The 17,212-nt window shown below is 38.1% G+C and overlaps 1 protein-coding gene across 21 annotated transcripts in view; it reads left to right on the top strand.

Moving 5' to 3' along the window:
- pcbp3 (poly(rC) binding protein 3) overlaps positions 1-17,212 on the top strand; it is a 149,390-nt gene that overhangs the window by 129,873 nt on the left and 2,305 nt on the right. For 9 of the 21 annotated variants that reach the window (XM_043693192.1, XM_043693188.1, XM_043693193.1 and 6 more), the window contains 5 exons: positions 1,416-1,559; positions 4,541-4,582; positions 9,530-9,698; positions 13,441-13,493; positions 14,872-15,041. In XM_043693192.1, coding sequence (XP_043549127.1) covers positions 1,416-1,559; positions 4,541-4,582; positions 9,530-9,698; positions 13,441-13,493; positions 14,872-15,041 — 578 coding nt within the window. Of the gene's footprint in view, positions 1-1,415; positions 1,560-4,540; positions 4,583-9,529; positions 9,699-10,123; positions 10,203-13,440; positions 13,494-14,871; positions 15,042-17,212 lie in introns of those variants that run through there. The other 12 variants (XM_043693208.1, XM_043693206.1, XM_043693207.1 and 9 more) reach the window with 7 other exon arrangements.

The following is a 17,212-nucleotide window of genomic DNA, read 5'->3' as shown; positions in this document are numbered from 1 at the left end:
CTTTAAATTACATCATTCACAATTTTCGCCTTGAGTTTTATTTCCACATTTGCTTACAGGATTTAGATGTTTTCCTGAAATTTTCTCATTAAACTGTTGATTATCTTATTGTTTTTGGAAATATATCAATTATCCAGGTTGACAGTTTATTCAATTACGTAAATAAAATTGTTAAATCATTAGGAAATAACCCATCTTAGGCCATGATTCTAAAGATAATTGACAGTCCAGCAGAGAAAGCAGCAATATGTCATAGACACTAGATAATGTTGGGGAGGTCTGTGTAGCATTTGATCATTGATTTGTCTGACCAGAAAGTGGTGTCAAGTGTTCATTTCCCTAATGATTTGAAGCCTGTTACAGTTTCAAGTTCTGTTTAGAAAGCCATCTTATCAAATATAAAGTTCCTACATTAATTGAGGACAGCTTCAACTTGATACCTTGTGGAATGAATTTAGTGAAATCCTCATTTCCATTTATAGCTGCTTTAATTCACTCGTGAATCATGGACATTGGTGGCAGGCCAGCATTTATTGCCTGTCCTTAGTTGCCTTTGTTGTTGCACTTCATTCAAATCTCTTGATTTGTCAAAAGAATAGATGTGCTTGCTGGCATCTTTCTTACACCTTACTGCATCCAGTGACCAAACCAGGCAATTGCATGATAGGTGGAAATTCTGGTCTAAAGTAAACCTGTCTCTTCTCTGCCTCAACCTCCAAAGTAGCTCCAGCATCCTGGTTATTTGTTCCTTGTGTTTAGTTGTCACCTATTTCTGCAGCCTCTCTTGAGCTCATTAATTAGTTCCAAATAATCGGTAAGCTTTTGTAAGTTCATACAAGCCAGTACCATGTGGAACTGATCTCATTTTATTGAGGAATTTTACATTTGACAAGATGGAATTTATTTTGAACAAAGTATTTGAAAATCTAATGAGCTTCCATTTCTGCAGCATCCTAAGCTTGGACTCTGTTAGAGTCTGTTGCATTGCCAGCAAGTGCTGCCAAGCATTTCATGTTAATCTGTTCTTTGTGTCTGAAATATGATTTTTGGAGTAAGAAAAGCTGGGTACAATGTAGCCTTTTCAAACTGGTTATTGGGGTCACTGGGATTGATGCATGATTGAGGGAAAATGTTAGTGTTTCTGAATGACTTTGTTAGGTTTGTATGGGGAAGATAACAACATTACAATGAAAAGTGTTAAATTGTTTGTTCTATGTGACTAAGATTTTCTATTGTTTTATTAAAAGTAGAATTTTGAGTTGTTTATATTGGGTTAAGAAGGTATATTGCCATTGTAAATGTGTGTTTACGATCATTTTGTTCTGTTTTGTGATTGAATTTACCTTTTATTTTTTCAGAAATGAATTGAACCTGTTCTAATGCTGTTTCTAACATGCTTTCCCTGTCCCTCCTAGTCCCCACCGAAAGGTGCCACCATCCCCTACCGCCCAAAGCCCGCCTCTGCCCCCGTCATTTTTGCAGGTGGCCAGGTAAGAGCAGATCCCCTCTCGGCCTCCGCAGCCAACCTCAGCCTCTTACTGCAGCACCAGCCACTGCCTGTTAGTGCATTCAGGTTTCTCATCTTCACTTGCATGTTGTATCCTAATGGCCACTGAACCGTGTCAGAAACTGCTTAGAAGACTGTGTGCGTGTGTTTTTGTGTGGGCATGCACGTGCGCCTGTCTGTCTCTTCATGCTGCCACTGAGTTTATACACATGTATGTGTGACAATATTCTTGAGTAGCTTCAGAACATCCCAAACGTGCAGCTTGTCTCAGCAAAGTTATTGTCTCCATGTTGAATAACTTATCTCCTGCTTTGAAATCAAAAGTCTTTCAAGCCATTTAAAAATTCTTTCACTGATATTCAATGCTGTTATGCCACTGACTTGGACTTCATGATTTCTCAACACTTAACTGGATAGTAAATGAAATGGTCTACTGCCTGAGTTCCCAGCTAATTGAGTAAAAACTTTTACTGAGGTGTTTTAATTAAATATTAATCAGTGTTTAAGAACCATAGAATTATCAAAGTGGGTCGTAGAACTTTGCAACTTAAAGGAAGTTTACGGAAATATATCTTTTGCAGTATGTCCACAGTTGTCAGTCGTTTAGGGATCAGAGTGGTTTGTGGTGGCAAGTTCCCAGTGCTTTTACTTCCAACCATTTTATTGTACATGGTATCATTTGGAAGTTAGATGCCTTGCTATGGAATGAGAAGAGCTACTTTTGTTTTGAATCTATCCTTTGTCAACAGGGCTACCTAGCATTACAGATATAGAATTTATAAAAAGAAAAGTCCATTCAGACCAAATTGTCAGTTTTGCCATTTTGTTCTTCCAAAGTAAATCACTGGCCTGTTATTGCAGAAAGGGAAATTGTCGTGTCCCAGAAAAGCATAGAGAGATGGAGAAGAGGTTTTTTTTAGATTTTAAGGAGAAAATAACTAGTTATGTTTACTCCAGGACTAAACTACAGGTGATTTGAAAAGTCATTTGTGTAAGAAGCAAGATTCACATTCCTACTCAAATACAGCAAATGTTTTCCATTTTAAAAAACACTTTCAGTGCAATTATCCACTTGCAGCAAAAATAAAATATTTCTTCAACATGTAATGCAAAGATTTTGGGAAATGATAGCTAGGTACGTGTTTAACAGGCAGGTGTTTTTACACACAATGGGCTGACTATATTCAAATACTAACCTGGCAGAAACAATTGTAGCCACATTGAAGATTGCTGTTCATGGTAACTTGTTTGTTTCAGACCTCTTCAATTAGGACTTTTTATATTGGACTGACTATTTCAGAACATTTTCTGCTTTTATGGGTTTTTTTGCACATAATTTCACAGTTGAATTTTCAAACTTGAATAGCTTGTTCTTTTAGTAATCTATTATGTGTTTTACGTTTTTAATAGCTAAAAATGAATTACATGCTTTTACATTAGTACACCTGAGCTTCATAACCAGACTGCACTGACTTGAGAAAAGTTGGACAGGCGGTTTAGATTTCTGTCATTAACAGTTGATAAAGAATACAAAAGGTAGGAGGAATGACTAATTGAAATGGGTAGTGAGTTGCCAAATAGTGATTGATAAGAGAACATAATCAGTTTGAACTAGAACTGACCAACTGAATTGCAATAGCTTTTAATTAACTTCACTTGACAATGTGAAAGCCCTACTGTCTTTGCTAAGGTAGCAGTCAAAGCAACTATTCAGAAGGTAAGTGCATGGTAATTAATATAATTGTTAATTATATGGAGGTAATTGGTGTTACATAGCAGATACAATATTTGACTTTGTGAAATGTGTGCAAGTGAGGTAGGAAAAACAATTGTGCTGCATCTTGGTGTAGACGCTTTGACCTACATAATGTATGCTTTCCAAAAAAAAAGTGAAAACCTCCACCTGTTTTAGGAGCAGCTACACAAGCTGAAAATGCAGAGTTTATAAGCATATGCTTCCTGCACACACTTTCAATATTTTTCATGCTAGAGCCACTTACAACTGTACAACAGTATTGGCCTGAGTAGCTTAACATGGTAATAAACTGATCACTAGCACTGTACTGTGTGTTTCTTTCTTATATGAATGAGTGCTTTTCAATCCCACGGATTTTTTTTTTGCTCTACTGTTATTCACTGCAGGCTTTCCCAACATTTGCTGGGTCATGCTTCAGTGCTGATTTTTTATTGCCAAAATATGGTGTTATAGCCCAGGCCCTTGTTCTTGCAAGTTTTCTCTGAAAGTTCTGCGGCACGTGGTGGTTGTTGTAGCAACTTTGCACTCGAGCTGTTGTTTCATCTCTGTTCATAAATGTCTTTAAGATACAATTTTGATATTTGTCTTTGTTTTAATAATGTAACAATTGTGATTACAAGATTGCACCATTACGGCAAAACATTTGCTTTGAAAGTCCACACCTGGCCCTAGAATGTTCCTAAATATACAAAAAATGTAAATAAAGCAAATACATATTCTCGGAAATGGGCAATCTTTTTACAATACGTCTATGTCTCTGTTATCAAAGAAATAAGAAAATGCAAAACTAGCTTTGCAGAAAGTTGATATGAAAACTGAGGGCATCCTTTCTTTGGGGTTAAATGGATGTTTGCACGATGTGGCTCAGTAATTTTCAGTACTTAATATTTCCAATTGAAAAAATAATCCATTTGGCTAATGCCAAATACTTATCTGGCTAATGCATTTTAAGTAACCGCTTGGTCTGATAAGATCTGTAGGTTTTAGCTACCCAAGAAAATGTTGCTGTTTTCTAAATTAAAGTGGGTCCTGAATACTTAACTGTTTGCTCATGTTACTTCATCCTGTGCTTTGTCTTTTTCCAGCTCAATTTCTGTCAATAAATGTTTTTGCATGCTTTTCTCTTTTACACTTATTGGATGAAACCTTTGCTGAGACAACATGTATTTCAGAGTAGACAATTTAGATGCAGGTCAGGTGCTTGCAGTGGTGCTAACTGAATTATTTCTCAAACGTGGAACTTCTGAAGTTTTTTCTTTTTCATTTCACTTTTACAGGCCTATACAATTCAGGGACAGTATGCCATTCCACACCCAGATGTGAGTTTTTCCCCCCCCCTTTCTTCCCTAATTGTCAATTCAAATGAAAACAAAATGCATGATATGTATAATATTATTAATGAATACTAATAACGAACTGCTCTATTATGATTTCACTAGTAAAGTTGTCTGTATTTGTGATTTCTAATAACTGTTTTTAACTGACCATTTTGTTATATAGTAGTAATGTTTTACAAGAGTATTTGATGGAAAATAAGTGTCACACTTTCTTGAATAACTCCTGATACTTGCCTGTGGGGATAATTGTTTCTGAACAGTTGTATAGCTATTTTTCATTAAATGGAGAGAATGCCATTTAAACCTGCATTACTATCTGTCAGTAAGATAAATAGCAATATTGCTTCTGGCCCCATGAACTGAGAGTAGCATCTCCATTACTGAACACGGTTGTTCCTGGGAACAACAACAAAATACGGAAACCTGCGTAAAGTGAATGGTTGCATGAACTAAACTTTACTGTAAGGCTGTAATACTTTGATTATTTGACCTTTATCCCAGTCTGTGCTTTTATATGTCCACATTCTGATCAATTACTCAGTACCAAAGAGGGAATGACATTCAAATGTCATGCCTTAGTGTTTACTTTCCAAGATAACTAATTGAAATTGCTCACAAGACATCCAATTTTTGTATTAAAATAAATCAAAATAGTGTAGACTTGCTAATGTGAATAGGTTGTTCAGTCCTTTCCCACTGTTCAGTTAGATCATGGCTGATTTGGATTCTAAATCCACCCCACCCTCCTTTTACTTCTGTCCTTGTCTCAGATTTAAAGTTATCGATTGTGCTAGCTTTTTGACAGTATTCCATTCTTCTACCATCTGTTGTATGAGCATTTTGAGTTGCCCTTCTGAATGGCTTTACTCTGATTTTGTTATGCTGCCCGTCTTGAGACTCCAGATCAAGTTTCTAGCTACCCCATAAATTCCTGACAAAATTGTATAACACTACATCAGATCACCAGGTGACATTTATCAGAGGTCATAGCTTAATTTTTATAATCTGTCCTCAAATCGAATGCTTGGTGGCTTAATAGCATACTGGTGAACCTGTGCTGCTGTGCCCCCTAAACCAATATGCACTTTTACGATGTAGTGCCCAGAGCTGCTCATGGCATAGCAAATAAAAATCTAGCCAGAACTTTATATAGTTATCATAAATTTCTCATTCTATTATAGGGCGCTTGTTATAATAGCTAATATTCCCTTTTTTCCAGAATCTGACTAGTCTTAGCAACCTAGATAAAGGGAACCTTCATCTCTCTACATTCCTAACTGTTCGCTATTACTCAGATTTATCTTGTTCAGTCCAAAGTGGATGACTTTGCAGTTCCCTACAATTCCTGTTTAACTGTAGTTCCTTAAGTGAAACCTTGTTGAATTCTATCTGGAAGTCGATAGAGACTTCAATAAACATTCTTTTTTGTCTAACATTAGATATGTTTCTTGCCTTAGTTTCATGAACTCCTTCACAAATCTGTTCATTCTCTCATCAGCTTGTGTGTTCCACAAGAGCTTTGCACAGTACCTGATGATGATGATGTAAGCTATGACTAACGTGGATGCTATCATTAAGGGATTTTTTGACACTGCATTGCAAATAAAAACATCCCTAGAATTGTATGTGATGCTGGGAACTTAGAGTCATAGTTATACAGTATGGAAACACCCTTCAGTCCATCTTGCCTATACTGACCAGATATTCTAAATCAGTCTAGTCCCATTTTCCCATATCCTCCGAAATCCTTCCTATTCATATACCCATCCAGATGCCTTTTTAAATGTTGTGATTAGATTAGATTAGATTTCCTACAGTGTGGAAACAGGCCCTTCAGCCCAACAAATCCACACCGACCCTCCGAAGAGTAACCCACCGAGACCTATTTCCCTCTGACTAATGTCAGTAACACTATGGATAATTTAGTATGGCCAATTCATCTAGCCTGCACATCGTTTGGACTGTGGGAGGAAACCAGAGCACCCAGAGGAAACCCACGCAGACACTGGGAGAATGTGCAAACTCCACACAGTCGCCCAAGGCTGGAATCGAACCTGGGACCCTGGTGCTGTGAGACAGCAGTGCTAACCACTGAGCCACCATGTTGTTTGTACCAGCCTCCACTTCCTCTGGAACCTTGTTGCATGCATATATGCACCACCCTCTGCATGTAAAAGGTGCCCCTGGGGAAAAAGCCCTTGGCAATTCATCCTGCCTGTGCCTCTCTTGATTTAATAAACCCTTATCATGTCATCCCTCAGCGACCAACGCTACAGGGGGAAAAAGCCCCAACCTATTTAGCCTCTCCCTATAGCTCAAACCCTCTAATCCTGGCAACGTCCTTGTAAATATAATCTGTACCCTTTTAAGTTTGACAACATATTTCCTATAGCAGGGAGGCCAGAATTGTATGCAGTATTTTAAAAGTGACCTAACCAATGTCCTGGATAGCTGCAATCTGACATCCTAACTCCCAGACTCGATGTACTGACCAATGAAAGCAAGTGTGCTAAATGCCACCTTCACAATGCTGTCTACCTGCGAGTCCATTTTCAAGGAACTAAATATCTGCATCCCAATTCTTTGTTCAGCAACACTCTCCAGAGCCCTACCATTAACTGTACAAGTCCTGACCTGATTTGCCTTAACAAAATGCAACACCTCACATTTTTCTAAATTAAACTTCATCTGCCGCAGCTTGACCCATTGGCTCATCTGACAAAGGTCCTGTTGTGCTCTGAGAATTTCCTTTACTGTCCCCATACCACCAATTTCTGTGTCCTCTTCAAACTTACTAATGATACCTCATGTTAACATCCAAATCATTTATATAAATAACAAAAAGCAGTGCTCCCAGCACCGATCCTTGCGGCACACCACTGGTCACATACCTCCAATCCAAAAAACAGCCTTCCTCCAGCCCCTCTTCTATCTTCGAGCCAATTTTGTATTCACTTGGCTAGCTCCTCCTAGATTCCATATGGTTTGGCCTTGCTAACCAGTTTACCATGTGGAACCTTGGCTAGCGCCTTACTGAAGTCCACACAGACAATGTCTACTGCTCTAACTTCAGTCATCGTTGTCTCTTCAGAAACTCGAACAAGCTGGTGAGACACTATTTCCCACATACAAAGTTATGTTGACTCTCTCTAATCAGTCCTTGCCTTTCCAAATGCATGTAAATCCTGTCCTTCAGGATCCTCCCCCCAGCAACTTATCCACCACTAGAGTCAGTCTCGTCGATCTGTAGTCCCTGGGCTTTTCCTTGCCACGTTGTTTAAACAATGGCACCACATTAGATAACCTCCAGTCTTCCAGCACCTCACCTGTGGCTATCAGTCATGCAAACAGCTCAGCAAGGGGCCCAGCAATCACTTTCCTAGGTTCCCAGAAAGTTCTGTGATAAACCTGATAAGGTACTAGGGATTTAATCCACGTTATGCATTTTAAGACATCCAGCAGCATCTCTTCTGTAATATGGGCACTTTTCAAGATGTTGCTATTTATATCCCCAAATTCTCTAGCTTCTATAGTTTTCACTAAGTACTGATGCAAGATACTTGTTTACTATCTCATCCACTTCTGGTGGTTCCACATGCAGAAGGACTTGTTGATCTTTAAGGGATCCTAATCTCTTTCTCATACTCTTTGTTCCTTTTTAATGTATTTGTAGAATCTCTCTGGATTCTCTTTAACCTTATTTGCCAAAGCCATCTCATGGCCCCTTTTTGCTCTCCTGATATCCCTCGAGTATAGTCCTACATCTCTAGGGATTCACTCAATACTATCTGTCTATACCTGACAAATGCCCTTCACATGAACAGGAACATACTGTCTCTGAACTCTCAAGGCTTCCCACTTTTCACTCGTCCCTTTCCTTGCAAATAGCCTCTCCCAATCAGCTTTTGAAAGTTCTTGCCTAATACAGTCCAAATCTGCCTTCCTTCAATTTAAAGTTAACTTTTAGATTAGGTCTTTTTCATAACTATGTGAAAATTAATAGAATTATGATCACTGACCCCAAAGTGCTCCCCTACTTGTGCCTATTAATTGATGCTATCAGTAAAATTGTTTGTCACATCTAACTTGCTAACTTAAAAATACTTCAAGCAAAAAGATAGCATTTGGCCTGAGGGGGTTTACTATATTTTAGTAAAATTTGCTTCTTTTAGCCACACTTCACACACTACACATTTATTTTAAACACAGCTGGTTAAACATGAGTAGAACCTGAAATTCTACAAAGGCTTTGAAATTTATGCATATGAAACTAGCCTGAAAAGTCATGGTCAAATTGTATTTCAAATTGCTTCCTAGTGATGTTGAAATATGTCCTGTAATCCTTTGCTGTACCCAGAGTCCACCCCTAGATTCCTTCCCATCCCCATATCAAAAGGATAAGACATCATGAGCAACATTTAAAACATTGGATCCTCTTGTCATAACATGTTGTAAGCATCTCAAATCTAATAGAAATATTGTATCACCTTGATTTAAGAGTGATGAGGTTGGGGCCCACACAGCCAGCTCTGCAAGTTCAGTTAAGTTTCAGTATCTGTTCTATTCCTTTCTCTTTGTAACACGAATGAGAGTTACTTTCCTAACTGCGCAGTTGTGCTTGGTAATCAGTGGTATTAAACTTCTGATCATGCATTTAGGCCCTGAAATTTTACCACATCATGGTAAAATAAGCAACATGTCCATTTTGAATGGTTAAAGTGCTTCTTCTGTTGTGGCTTTGAGTCGCAGTGCTACCTAAAACTCCAGTCCTACAGCTACCTTTCTGATGAATTCCTTTGTCAGCGATATTGGATGCTCTAATCTTGCGGCACCTACATGAGGTCCTTCAATTCTCAGTCAGACAGCAAGGCAGGATGTCTCATGGTATGGGAGCGTCGCAACTCTGACACTGGCCATCTTGCTCCACAGGATGCATGCCTCCTGTCGGCTGAGTATAAAGCGACACTGGCGTCGACCATGTGGAGAAGTCCGCAGCTTACTCACCCATCCTCCCAGCTGAAGGAACCTGCATGGAGACCAGAGTCCTTGAGAGGAAAAATCGAATTAAAAAACTGTAACGAAGAATCAGGAACCTGGGGTATGTTTGAGTCCCAACTGAGGCTGATTCTCCTGTCTCTTGTCATGCAGGTATCGGTAGCTCTCAGATAAGGCACCAGATGAAACCTGGCTTGCTGACCTCCACTTTCAGAAAGACCTCAGCAACTTTCTGGCTGGCTCACAGAGCTGAGGGTGAGCCTTCACTTCCTCTTGTCTGCCAGGAGAAATTCCCATTTACTTGTACCAGTCTTCCCAATCAGATCCTTTGATATGGAGAGACATTAAGAAAGGGTGGGACCCAGAAAGTTTGCAATTTTAAAAAATATCTTATTTTCCATCAAATTAAATGTTTGCCATGTTGCTGCATGGTTCATTGTTTACTGCCTTTTTTTTTTGTTTCTAAAAGTAGTGTTTGTGTTTATTGTACAGTAATCAGTTAGTTCTAATTTCCCCTCCTACCCCCAGCAGTTGACCAAGCTTCATCAGTTGGCTATGCAGCATACCCCCTTTACTCCCCTTGGGCAGACCACCCCTGGTTTCCCTGGTACGTACCCACAGTGCCCTATTCAGCTCCTTTTCTTGGCACCTCTGTTTTCTCTACTCTCTTTTCTCTTTCTCTCATAGTTTTTAAAATAAATTGGAATTGATGTATATTCAGTGCTTCAAGGTTTAAGTTTCTTAACTCATTGAACTTGTAATTTAAGTTAAATTAATTTCTCATTTTCTATCTGTAACTTTATGAAATAATGTGAATGTATAGATTTTGTGAATCAGTTTCTCATAATGCCTCAGTTAAATTATCAATCTAAAATTATCTTTGCTACTTCTAGCCTCAAGATGCGGGATTATTGATTTTACTGTTCCATGTATGTAAAATTGCACCAATAACAGGATATTTATTTTTATTGATAGAATTTAAAAGATCAGAAAGTTTGCCTTCATTTCGTAAATGGTTTAAACTCTTAATTTATAAACAAACATAAATGGCCGATTCTGAGGCTAATTTGCAGCTTGTGGAAAGACAGCTGCACGCATTTCTAATGATTTTCACAAATTCTACATGTCTCACTTATGAATGCAGTCTGTCAAGTGCGAAAGAGTAGTCAAATAAAAACAACTGATTGCGTCTCACATATTTAGCTGGGTATTTGGTTTGCAAAGGTTTTGTAGTAAAGACAAGTAGCTGATTGTGCTTTGATAGCCAGAATCTTTGCTCAGCGAAGATGTTTTCCATATCGAGAATTTCCAGTAAATGTAATATCTTAAAACCATCAATTGTACAAGTATAGGGGTTGGGAGGTAGGTCATGTTGCAACTGTACAGGACATTAGGTGGACCACTTTTGGAATATTGTGCCCAATTCTGGCCGCCTCCTTACAGGAAGGATGTTGTGAAACAGTTCGGAAAAGATTTACAAGAATGTTGCCGGGGTTGGAAGGTTTGAAATATATGGAGAAGCTGGATGGGCTGGGACTGTTTTGACTGGAGCGTCAGAGGCTTGAGGGGTGTCCTTAGATGTTTATAAAATCATGAGCATCGATAGGGTAAATACCCACAGTATTTTTCCTGGGTGGGTGAGTCCAGAGCTAGAGGGCATAGGTTTAGGGTGAGAGGGGAAAGATTTAAAAGACCTAAGGGGCAACTTTTTCATGCAGAGGGGGTACATGTATGGAATGAGCTGCCAGAGGAAGTGGTGGAGGCTAGTACAATTACAGCATTTAAAAGACATCTGGATGGGTATATGAATAGGAAGGGTTTAGAGGGATATGGGCCAAATGCTGGCAAATGGGACTAGATTAATTTAGGATATCTGGTTGGCCAGTTGGACCGAAGGGTCTCTTCCTGTGCTGGCCATCTATGTGACTCTAGGTGGTAAACATACACTTATCATAATGAAAACAGTGATTGATAATTCATTTACGGGATTTGCATGTCACTGACATGGCCAGATGTCCGTGCTCATGCCTAGTTGCCCTTCAGTATGGTGAGCAATCTTTTTGGCCCAATGCACCTGTGCCTATTGTTAAAGAGCTATCATCTTAGCCTCATTGGGCTGGCCTTTCCTCGTTCTCTTGTAAATATTTCAATGTCAAATATTTATCTGCATCCTTTTTAAAAGGGTGTTATGATTTTTGTAATATTATAATTCTGCAGTAACTGAGTCTAATCTCCAAACTTCAGCAAAGACCCATTGGGATCACTGTAAATTATAATTTACATAGAATAAGCTAATGGCTAGATGACATGACACTGTCAGAAGCCAGATAAGTACTGACTTTATATTTGGCTTTATAGCTTGGATAATTAGTCCTTTTTCATTATGGTCATTCACATTAAATTTTGCCTGTCACCTTCTTAACTACCTTATCTGTTGTGTATTTGGGAATCCACGGGAATCAAAGTCAAAAATGATGCAACTTGAATTTCCAATGTTTTAATTAATTCAGATGCACAGGGAAATAATGATTTGACAAGTTGGCTTTCTCCTAACATGCTTTGTGCTGATCCAAAAGGCATCTTCCACAAGCAGGTCTTCATTCTCATAAATCAAAACTTGTCAATTTTCAACATTATATATTAAAAGTACCAGATCTAAGATGAGCAATTTACTTTATTGGAAGTAGGAGAGGATTTGCAATGTAAACAAATACTTCAATCCAATTGCCAGTTGCTTTTTGAGAAACCCAAAGCAAGTCCTATTGGGCAGTAAAGCTTTACTCAATCTTGCATATTAAATAGATCTCGAGAGCAAAATATTGTTTTACTTTAAGCCCAGCTTAAAGTATCGCATTTGAACATGTTCCCAAATTGAGGTCAGGTGGGTAGAAGCACCATTGGAGTTCAGCGTATGAGTTCAACAGACTGAACTATATGATCCTAATTTTAAAAGAAACCATTTATGTCAACAGTATTAGTTGTGAGACAACTGTTTTTATTTTAACATGGAGAAACTCAACAAAAAATGCAAAGTTGATCAATCTGCTTTAAAGCTAACGTTTAACTCCAGGCAATTCTCTATATATTATTTCATTGGAGACCTGATCCAAATGGATTTTGGAAAATCTAACAAACGGTAGCCAGAGTTTCCATTACAAGTAAAACCCAGCAACTGACCTCCCTCCAGTTTTACTTGTAGATCTGATTTTATAATTAGATGGATCTGCTTCTGTCACAGGAGGCACTAAACAATTCATTAGTTACTAATGTGCTGGATGGCACATAGGACTTGTGGACCCCTGTATCTACTGCTGTGTAATTAAATTGATGCCTGTGGAAGTGTAATGAAGCTTTGCTTCTGTCTCAGCAATTCTTGACATAACTACTTTAAAAAAAATCTTTAGCTTTTTGCTGGACCTTTTGAAAGAAGCAATTCTGATGTAAGTGCCTTTGCATCAACCAAGGATCTGCATTGGAAGTGGTCATGAAATTTTTCATGTGCCAGTCTGCCCCTGTACTAGCCACTCAAACCTCTTTCAAAATGTAAGTATGATAAATTGGCCATCTTAACAAATTTTCTGTTCATGCCCTTTCTAATCTTTAAATCCAATAAACAATCGTGTCCACTGCAGTGCTATGTACTTTTGTGAAGATCATGAGAATGAGGGTCTGGTTTGTATATATAGCAAGAGAAACTGGTCAGTGATCAACTTGACAATGAGAGATCTGGGACAAATCTGCCTTTGTGACACTGAGCCTCTCATTCATGTGCAAGGAGAGGGGATTGCATTGTTTGTTTCATGCATGTAGTCCATTGCTAATAACATATTCTCACATTTACTTAGGTTTGGATGCCAATCCCCCGGCCAGTACTCATGAACTCACCATTCCCAATGATGTAAGTTATTTCCTTTGGGTAAAGGCACTATTTTGGAAATCCTGATTGGAATCAAGACACAAGTTTTACAATCTCCAAGATCATGACTTATTCCTATTTCTTCCCTTTCAAAATGCATTATCCCAAACCTACTCAATCTGTAAGTGACCAACAGAAGGGTTCTGCAGACTCAGCTCACTTCTAAGAGACTTGGAGAAAAAGCAAAAGTAAATTATATTAATTGCTAAGGAATCAAATAATTTAATGTTAAATATCCACGTTCCAATAATTTTAAATCTAAAATGTTTGCTGATCTTTCTACATTAAAGTAGATTCTGCCTTTCTATTATTCTGCTCAAGCATCAGGAAGATAATTTGAACTTATTGCATAAATGGCATGTTAGTTCTGTAGGCTGCAATTCCCCATTTGAGGTGATGTAATGCAATTTCTGAGCAGTGAAGGTTAAGTAAATTAGAAAAGTTGATCCACATAGTGTAAAATTTTGCCTTTTTTTAACTTTTGTGCAAAATGGGGTTTTGCTGGTTAAGCATGCATTATAACTGTTTACTTACTACCTCTTCAATCTCTTTCTCTCTAATTTTCTTAACTACCTTGTCCTTGTATATCTTTATTCATGTGATCACAAGTTCCATATCTGCATCACACTCTAGAAGCTTCTTGTAAGTTATGTTTATGATAACTTCTTACACCATGGAAAATATTTTTTCCAAGCTACAGATTAATAAGTGCCTCTGAACTGCTGATTTGCTCATTTATATTTGTACATCAAAAATGAAGAATTTTACAAAGTTTTTGTGTTTTGATGCTTCGAAACACTTTGTAACAATAAGTCGATAATATAACTCTGGCTAGCTGTGCTGAGAAATTTGGTCAAACAATGCAGTATTATTTCTTTATTGCTTCCAGTATATTTGACTGGTTAAGATTGCCATTGGATAACTTTCCACCTAAATGTCCACATCACTAAGTGCCTTAAATCGCTTGTGCTTTTAGTGTGGAAATCATCATCCTTTCCCATTATCTTGGTTTAAGTAATCTGATGTTTTCAACACTTTTCCAAAGTTTGGTCTTACGAGCAAGCAAACTAAATTTAATTAGGAATGACTATTGCACATGTGAAAGTTAATTTTCAGTAAAAACTTAGTGTTGAGTGTAGGACTCGGTTTTAAAGAAGAACTTTCCAAGTATATGTGGGCTAGCCAGCAAGGAAGAAGCAAATGGCCATTAGCAATCCTTCAATATAAGCAAGAAAATAAGTATTCAGCTGAAATGCTTCTGCTTCTATCTTCTCATTCTCACAGCTTTAATCTATATTCATTATTGTACACTTTATTAGTTAATTGTTTCATTTAGTTTTTTTCCCAAATTTCTTTCCAGCTAATAGGATGTATAATCGGCAGACAAGGCAGCAAAATCAATGAGATCAGACAAATGTCTGGGGCTCAGATTAAAATAGCTAATGCAGCCGAAGGCTCAACGGAACGCCAGATTACTATTACTGGATCCCCTGCCAACATAAGCCTTGCACAGTACCTCATTAATGCAAGGTAAGAGAATTCCACCGAGCATTGGGGTGGGAAGGAGATTCAAATTATTATGGAGCTTCATTAGCACCAGAGCAAAAACAGTGCAATTGCAAAAGCAAATATTGCTCCAAACTCAATGAGTAAAATCTGTATAATTGCTAATAGTTATATAAATTCAGATAATGTTTATAGTTGTGCAGAATTTTTAGGACTCTTTCTGAAAGGACAGATTTTTTTCTTCTTTCTAACATGCTCCTCAACTTCAGTATGTAGCTGTGATGTGCTATCTTAAAACTGTTTGTTGTCTTTCCAGTCTTACAATGGAGGGAGACTGGAATGTCCATATGTAGGTGAAATACAATGGGAAACCACCGGGAAGAAAGATGTAATGAAGTAGCAATGAATTAGATTCAAGTATTGTCTGATATTGCTGTACCCACTTGATGGTGCTATAACAGCGATTATCACAGTTCAGACATTGATTTCATTGTGAAAAGGTAGAACAGGAAATACTATCTACTTAGTAATTTGTACAGGTGAAATTGAAGACATTATCTATAATGAGTTATCAGCTTAATTCTGTTTAATCTGGCCTTTATACAAATGTGATGCTGTAAGGGAAAGCAATTTTGTACCCACGTTCACTCCAGTTTACAACACCAGATAGTAGTTTGCAAATTTTTTGCATTTGGAATGCAAAATTTTTCAAGTACTTTGTACACATCCAGCTTAAAACCAAAGTGCCATTTTCGCATATTTTGTTAACCTGATGGTATTGTAAATTCCCTATTTTATGGCAGTACAAATTCATTTAGAATGCATGTGGTTGATGGAAGAGAAAATTGGTGCATTAAGCACGACCTATCAGAGTCAAATCACTTGCCATGAAGTTAATTTGTCTGCTCAACTCTCCTAAACAATCTGTTGTTCCTTGATGTCAGAAACACATTTACTTTTGCCGATCTACTGTGGTAGAATTGAATAAATCAGGACCTAACAATAACTGTTTACCTATAAATGAATTAACTGTAGCTTTGTACTGTGCTGTCATCACTGCAGATTTTCATTAAGCATGTACTGTCACTTTACAGTTTTAAAAAAATGAGGGGAAAAATTGGCAAGATTTAATCAATGCAATGTTTTAGTGAAACCAGTGAATGTAGCAGCATAAATAGAAACTTAGATAAGAGAATAGTAGTTGCATTTTTTCCAATGTATATCAGTAATATCCGTAGTGCCATTGTCAGGAATATAGCTCTAGATTTGGATATGGGGACATAGTTTCAAATTTGTATAAAATATGAAAATTGGGAGTACAATGAAAGGGATGTGTGACTTGCAAGGGAACATAATGAGATTAGGTCAGGCAAATATGTTTGTCTAGTGAGAAATGAGCATATTCATACTGAGGGAGAGTTAAGGAGAGGATTTTTACTAAACCTCAAGTTTTTAAAAGGGTGTATATGCAAATTGGAAGTGCTGCAATCTTTATTTTTATAAATAGGACCATGGTGCAAACACTAGTGCTTTGCTAAACTTGCACTAATATTGGTTCAGTTGCAGTTAGATTGCTGGACAACTGATTTCAGGTTGGAGATGGAAAAGTGTTCAATAAGACAATATAATTTGTGAGAAGATTTGTAGCTCAGGTGTTCGTTGCTGTGGTTCTGTTTGCCGAGCTGGAAGTTTTTGTTGCAAACGTTTCGTCCCCTGGCTAGGCGACGTGCTTGGGAGCCTCCTGCGAAGCGCTTCTTTGATGTTTCCTCCGGTGTTTATAGTGGTCTGTCCCTGCCGCTTCCGGTTGTCAGTTTCAGCTGTCCGCTGTAGTGGTTGGTATATTGGGTCCTGGTCGATGTGTTTGTTGATGGAGTTTGTGGATGAATGCCATGCCTCTAGGAATTCCCTGGCTGTTCTCTGTCTGGCTTGCCCTATGATAGTAGTGTTGTCCCAGTCGAATTCATGTTGCTAGAGGCATGGCATTCATCCACAAACTCCATCAACAAACACATCGACCTGGACCCAATATACCAACCACTAAAGCGGACAGCTGAAACTGACAACCGGAAGCGGCAGGGACAGACCACTATAAACACCGGAGGAAACATCAAAGAAGCGCTTCGCAGGAGGCTCCCAAGCACTGATGATGTCACCTAGACAGGGGACGAAACGTTTGCAACAAAAACTTACAGCTC

Source organism: Chiloscyllium plagiosum, chromosome 7, assembly GCF_004010195.1.
Source record: "Chiloscyllium plagiosum isolate BGI_BamShark_2017 chromosome 7, ASM401019v2, whole genome shotgun sequence".
Classification (NCBI taxonomy): domain Eukaryota; kingdom Metazoa; phylum Chordata; class Chondrichthyes; order Orectolobiformes; family Hemiscylliidae; genus Chiloscyllium; species Chiloscyllium plagiosum.
This window is presented reverse-complemented; position numbering and strand designations above follow the sequence as displayed.